This window comes from Vigna unguiculata, chromosome 1, assembly GCF_037176805.1.
Source record: "Vigna unguiculata cultivar grain cowpea cultivar isolate G323 ecotype 2 chromosome 1, ASM3717680v1, whole genome shotgun sequence".
Taxonomy (NCBI): domain Eukaryota; kingdom Viridiplantae; phylum Streptophyta; class Magnoliopsida; order Fabales; family Fabaceae; genus Vigna; species Vigna unguiculata.
The window spans coordinates 1,352,393-1,358,392 of record NC_140792.1 but is presented as its reverse complement, the minus strand read 5'-3'; the positions used below and the strand labels follow the sequence as shown (position 1 = coordinate 1,358,392).

At 32.0% G+C, this 6,000-nt stretch overlaps 1 protein-coding gene and 1 non-coding gene across 2 annotated transcripts; one reads left to right on the top strand and one right to left on the bottom strand.

Moving 5' to 3' along the window:
* Nucleotides 1-416: 416 nt before the first annotated feature.
* Nucleotides 417-665, bottom strand: LOC146888570 (RNase MRP). The gene has a single exon (XR_014984929.1).
* A 68-nt stretch (nucleotides 666-733) lies between these two features.
* On the top strand, nucleotides 734-4,030 carry LOC114163378 (uncharacterized). The gene is given in 4 exon segments (XM_028047674.2): nucleotides 734-843; nucleotides 1,144-1,651; nucleotides 2,335-3,821; nucleotides 3,823-4,030. Coding segments are annotated over 4 exon segments (2,052 nt in total). The 5' UTR covers nucleotides 734-822; the 3' UTR covers nucleotides 3,859-4,030.
* Nucleotides 4,031-6,000: the final 1,970 nt, after the last annotated feature.

Genomic DNA, 6,000 nt, shown 5'->3' with positions numbered 1-6,000 from the left:
TAATAATGTGATATGAATAGGTTAAAAGAAATAATGAGTGTTATTAGAATTATATGGTTTCTTGAGAAAGAGAACAAAGAAGAATTATTACATGGTAAAATGTGTTTTTCCTTAAAATTTTCGAAGTTGGGTTTTGTTTTATTAGTGTCTTCTAATTTTAAGATGCATTATTTCTAATTAAAGAAAATATAAAAGCTGTTGCATTATAGCTCAATATTTTATTTTATATCGGTAGTCATCTTTCATTATAAGAATATTAAGATTAATGTATTTAAAAAAAATCAAATTTGATTATAATAAAAAAAAATGTAGCACATCCATTTATATATTATATAATTTCCTTTATATATATATATATATATATATATACTAAATAATAGTATTAAAAAGAAAATTAAAAAGACTAATAAAATTAGGATTAAGAAGGAGTAAGCCCCGTTCTGTTAGTCATAGGATGACCATGTGAATGACTGTGAAGTTGGCCAATTACTACGGTGGAACAAGCATGGGCTCCACACATGTCTCAGCCCCTTGGCCCAAAGGGACTCAAGGCAAGTTCCAGCTCGCAGTTGCCCTCTCCAGGGCCTACATTTCTGCAGCATGAGCCCGGGGACTTTCCTAGGCCCAGCAAGAAGCAGAGACCCAATCACATCACCTCTTAATCCAAAGTTGGAACCGAACCTTGTCTAGATCTTTATAAATATAATTTAACTCTCAATTTCTATCGATGTGGGACTTTGGTGATGATGCTTAGGATATTGATGTTATAACGTATACTGGTCAGGGAGGGAACTTCTTCAAGAAAGATAAGCACGCCATAGGATGTTTGGTTCTAAATCAAGTGTAAGTGTTTTTGACTATGAAAAATGTGACTCTCTGGACCTGCCCTTTTTTTGGATCCAATTATATCATAAATTATCGTTGGAAATGGCCATGGTGCACCAGAGAAGTATTTCACATTTCTATTTTAACTTTTAAATCAACCAAGTATTTCACAAAACATTTCAAAATCTTTTTATGGCGCGAAAATTCCCCAGAATTCAGAGGCATAACCTAAAAGCTGGTTCATCACAGAGATAATCATCATTCTCAAGCTTCTTGCTTGATTCCAGAAAACTAAGGAAGCGTTTGTTTGCAATGCAGAGTGTGCAGAAGAAGAAGATGAAGAAAGGAGACATGGTGTGGGTCAGATTCCCCTTCTACCCTCTCAAATGGCTTCCTGCATTGGTTCTTTCTTCTGACAACCTTGGCGTCAATGTCAGCTTCTCCTTCTCCTACAAACAAAACGACGCCGTTTCCCCCTCCTCCTACATCCCCCACCCCCAGATTCTCCCCTTCGAGGAAGCGTTCCCCTTTGTCGCTAAGCGCGGTGAAGTTGATTTGCTGCTGCTTCATTCCGCGCTACGCTTCTTCGGCCGGAGCATCGTTTCCGGGCTGCGTAGTCGGTGTCTGACGGGCCTCAACGGACCGGACTGTTCTTCCGGGTTTGACCCGACTGAGGTTTTGGGCTTTGTTTTGGACGCCGCCGTTTCGCCGTCGGTCGAACTCCCCTCTTTCGCCCGTGCTATTAGAGTCGTTGCTCAGGTTCACGCTTTTCGGAGCTGTTATTCTTTGAAGCACAAGAAACTCTACAAACAAACTAAAATCGCAGGTAGTTCTATTAGGGTTAATACCATTTTCTGTTTAAACCTTGTATCAGTATTTTAACAGTTCTTGGTCAAACTATACTTTAAAAGGGTGCATGTAAAAAATCGATTTTTATAATAAAGAAAAAATCAAGAGTGTCACTGTAATTTGCTTTAGATTGTTTTCTCTTCTGATTTTGTAATTTTCAACAAATTTTTATGGATTGTGTTAGAAGGAATGTATGAAAGTAAACTTTCATGGCAGTGTTTGTTTCAATTTTGGTCTATTTTATTTTTGAAATTTTTATAGTGGTTGATTTTAGCTCCAATTTCTGTGTTATTCTGTTGTATTTTGGACTAAGCTATGGATGCATGAGCCAGGTTTCTGGCTGTAAATTGATGACTTCTCAAAGTGATTCTATTGATTGTTGTTGTGAGTTGAGAAGACAGTATTGTAATATGTATACGCCTTGATAAGTTAAGGTTTACCATTATTCTTGACATAACTAAGCTGCTGGTCCCATTGGTGAATGGCATCTTGAATTTAGAAACTTCTGTTCAGATAACTATGTTGGATTTTCCAGTTTTGTTGTTATGTGTTACTCCAATGTCATGTTTCTGACTATAGTAGACATTGTAGTGAACTGCAGAGGCTGTGTATTGATTTTATCTCGTCATTTTATAATGTTTTTCAATATGCTTTTCATAGGTGATAATGTGAAGATGGTTCCAAGTTCAATTTTGGGTCAGAAGACGCATTTAGTTACTCAAGAATCTGTTGCTTTGGAATCCCAGGCAAAATGTCAGATCGTACCCAAAAACCAACAGTCAAAGAAAGTTCTTGGTGCTTTGAAGAGATTGAACGCAACGGTTCCAGTTTGGGAAGTAAGTACTGCACACTTGTTTAAGAATAGACATCCGATTATTTCAGAGACTTTTATAGACTGTCCTTCTTTAGATCCACTTTACATGGTGCTAGAAAGACTAAAATCTTCAAGGCAGAGCCTTCTGGGATTCAAAAAGATATCAGACCGTGGCTTAGTTGACATCTGCTTTGAAAACTTTGATACTATGAGTAAAACTCACATCTTAGTTCCTTCCAATTTTATGATTCATTTGAGAAACTATATTGATGAAAGAGAAGACAATGGCCATGAGCTTTGCTGGAGATTGCCCGACAAAGACATCATTATATACCTTAACAGGAAAAGAAGGCGACTAGATAACTCAGCTTCATGTCATGTTTTTCCTCAAATTAGTGGAGTTCAAGAAAGTGAAGGGGATGCATACATTCCAAAACATACCAGACCAAGGATCTCAGACATTAAGATGCTTGAACCAGAAGGAAATATCCAGAAAGACAGTGAGGCCTCAACGCACGTTTGTGACACACATATGAACTTCACTGACAAGGTTCAGAAAGTGGATTCTTCAAGAAGTCAATACTGTGAATCATTGTCTAACTCGGTGTTTGACTTCCATTCTGATATGTGGGAGGTTGATGCCAGTGCAGCAAAAGGTAAAGGTATTCTAGGATCTGACTCATTCCTTTACCAGGAAAGTCTGCAAATGATTTGCAATAGTGTTACAACAACTCGCAGGTCAGAAAAGTCTGCAGGAACGGAATTATTTTCTGAGGGTTGTTTGGTAGAGGATAAGGATCGCTTCCAAGGTGTTGCTTCTTGTTCGATATCCAATTCAGAAGTTGGACAGTTATCAAGAACGCATGTCCCCTATTCTTGTAAAACTCTTCACATGAAGTTCCCCAAGGATTTCAACTTTCCACCCAAGGAAGAGTTAGTAAAAAAGTTTAGTGTATTTGGTTCAGTAGATTCCTTTAGAACAAGAGTCTTTTTCGACGGTGGCTCAGCTCAGGTGTGCTTTCTACATGAAGGTGATGCAGTTGCTGCATATAAATATGCCAAAAGGAAGGCCTTGTTTGGCATGGCTAAAGTCCAGTTTTGGCTTGACCCTTTTGAGTACAAAAGAAGAGGATTCCAGCGTTTTGCTCACGTGCCTCCACTGAAATCATGTCTGAGAAATTCCAATGCCTTGAGAAAGGAAAGCATAAAGAAAGAACGCAGAGTGAGATTCGAGTGTTCTGCTCACGTGCCCCCAGTGGCTAGTAAACAAACAGGACCACCACTGAAATCATGTCTGAAAAGTTCCAATACCTTAGGCAATGAAAGCAGAAAGAAAAAAACGCAGAGTACGATTCACAATAGTGACTTAGTTGACATGGATTTACTGAATGAAGAATTTCATAACGTATTTAACTAACTTCTGTTGACTCATCTTTGTTCCTTCTTTTCAACATGGCATTTTCTCATGGAAGTGACGAAAAAGAAAAAGAAAAACTGAGCATTGTAAATATCAAAGATCTGTATGTTGAATCTTTACAGCTATCAAAATGTTATTAAATGGACTATAATAGAAATTTTAAACGTTTTTTCTTAAATTATGAGAGTTTTTACCTCTTTAACCTGCATTCTTACACTAACAATAATTTGATTATTATAAGCTAAATTGTTAAGATACTGTTAAATATCATTTAACTATTTATGTAGTGTTGTAAAAGTTGATTATCCCTATAAAGATAATTATTATTATTTTTATTTTGTTTTCATATAGTTTAAACTATGATACATGGATACATGTATCTGACACATTTATTTTAAATATATATATATATATATATATATATATATATATATATATATATATATTAAAAAATGTACAAAAGTTCTTAAAAATATGATAAGTACGTGATTGTTAATTTGTGAATTTAAATTGAAATAATATGTATTAAAGTTGTTAAAATAAAAAAAATCATTTTCATCTTAAAAAGTTATAAATTATGTTATGGGTAAGTCACAGTAGGTTGAATTGTGCTAGACTTGATCATATGGTAAAAGTAGTTTCATAGTAAAACACTTGGTTATCCAAATATTGACTAGAATGATGGAAGGTACTCTGCCACTTTTTTATAGTATTTTTTTTACACCATGCAAACCACGCTTATCCATTAGTTTCACCAATACAAAGAATGGACCATCATAGTTTGACATCATTTTCTTTATAAATAATCAGTAAAAATAATGATTTTAAATATTAACATAATTTATATAAAATAAAATATTTTAACTATAATTTAAACAAAGATTAATAAAATTAAATTTTTTTAATAATATTTGTTATATTGATTTTAGTTTTAGTCTTTTTTGTACTATTATTTAGAATCATGAATATTGTTATTTTATTTTAAACTTTTTTTATATTTATTTTTGTTAATTAAATATAAATTTATTATTAAAACGAGTTCTACGATAGAAGAAGAAAAAGTGAGTGTATAAGGGCAATTTTTCATGAATAACAATCTTACCAACTATTTTTAGTATTATCATTTCAATGGTTAAAGATCTCTAATATAGCATATATATGTAAAGGATAAATTATATAATATATAAATGGATGTGCTACTATTCTTACTATTCTTATAATGAAGGATGACGACCAATATAAAATAAAAAAATATTATTTTCAACATTAGTAATGAAAAAGAAATGAAAATAATCTAAAAAAATTAGTTATAACTTTATATTTTTATATGTTACAGTGATACCTATACTTTATTTTAAAAGATATGTGAAATTAAAATTAATATAAACATTATATTTTAACTATAAAACAAAAATTAGAAAAAAGGAATTGAGCTACATTTGCATCAAAATAACATACAACAACTAAAATAATATATCATCTATTATATGTGTCGGAAGACTCACCTCGACTAACCACAATGTTATATTAGAAATTATAAGCATAAACTCGATGTAGAGGAAATAGAAATATAAGGAACAAGAATGTAGCTATCTTATATAGGAGTGTGTTGCTCTCAATCACTAAATTGGATATGTAGCTATATTAGAAACAATTAAGAATATAATTTTCTAAAATATTCAAAACATTTTATATATATATATATATATATATATATATATATATATATATATATATATATATATATATATGTTATAGATGACTATTACCTGAAATTATTGATTTTTTTTTTTATTTCATTATGTATTTTTTTAAGGTATGATAAGTAAATTCACATCTAACATTGTTATTATTTGAACTTTTTTGATTTTGATGAGCTTCGCATTAGTTATTACTATAATTTATACTTGATTTTTAATATTATTGGTCAAACTTTTCTCAAATTTGATGGGAAATATTCGCTTTAGTTAGCAGTACGAATAATAATCAATTTTTAAATGTGGTACACGGAATTAGATTTGTATTTCTACTAATTTTACTAATTCCCAATTTAATTTTGAAAACATTTCTTAATTTATTGCTATTCTAAACAATT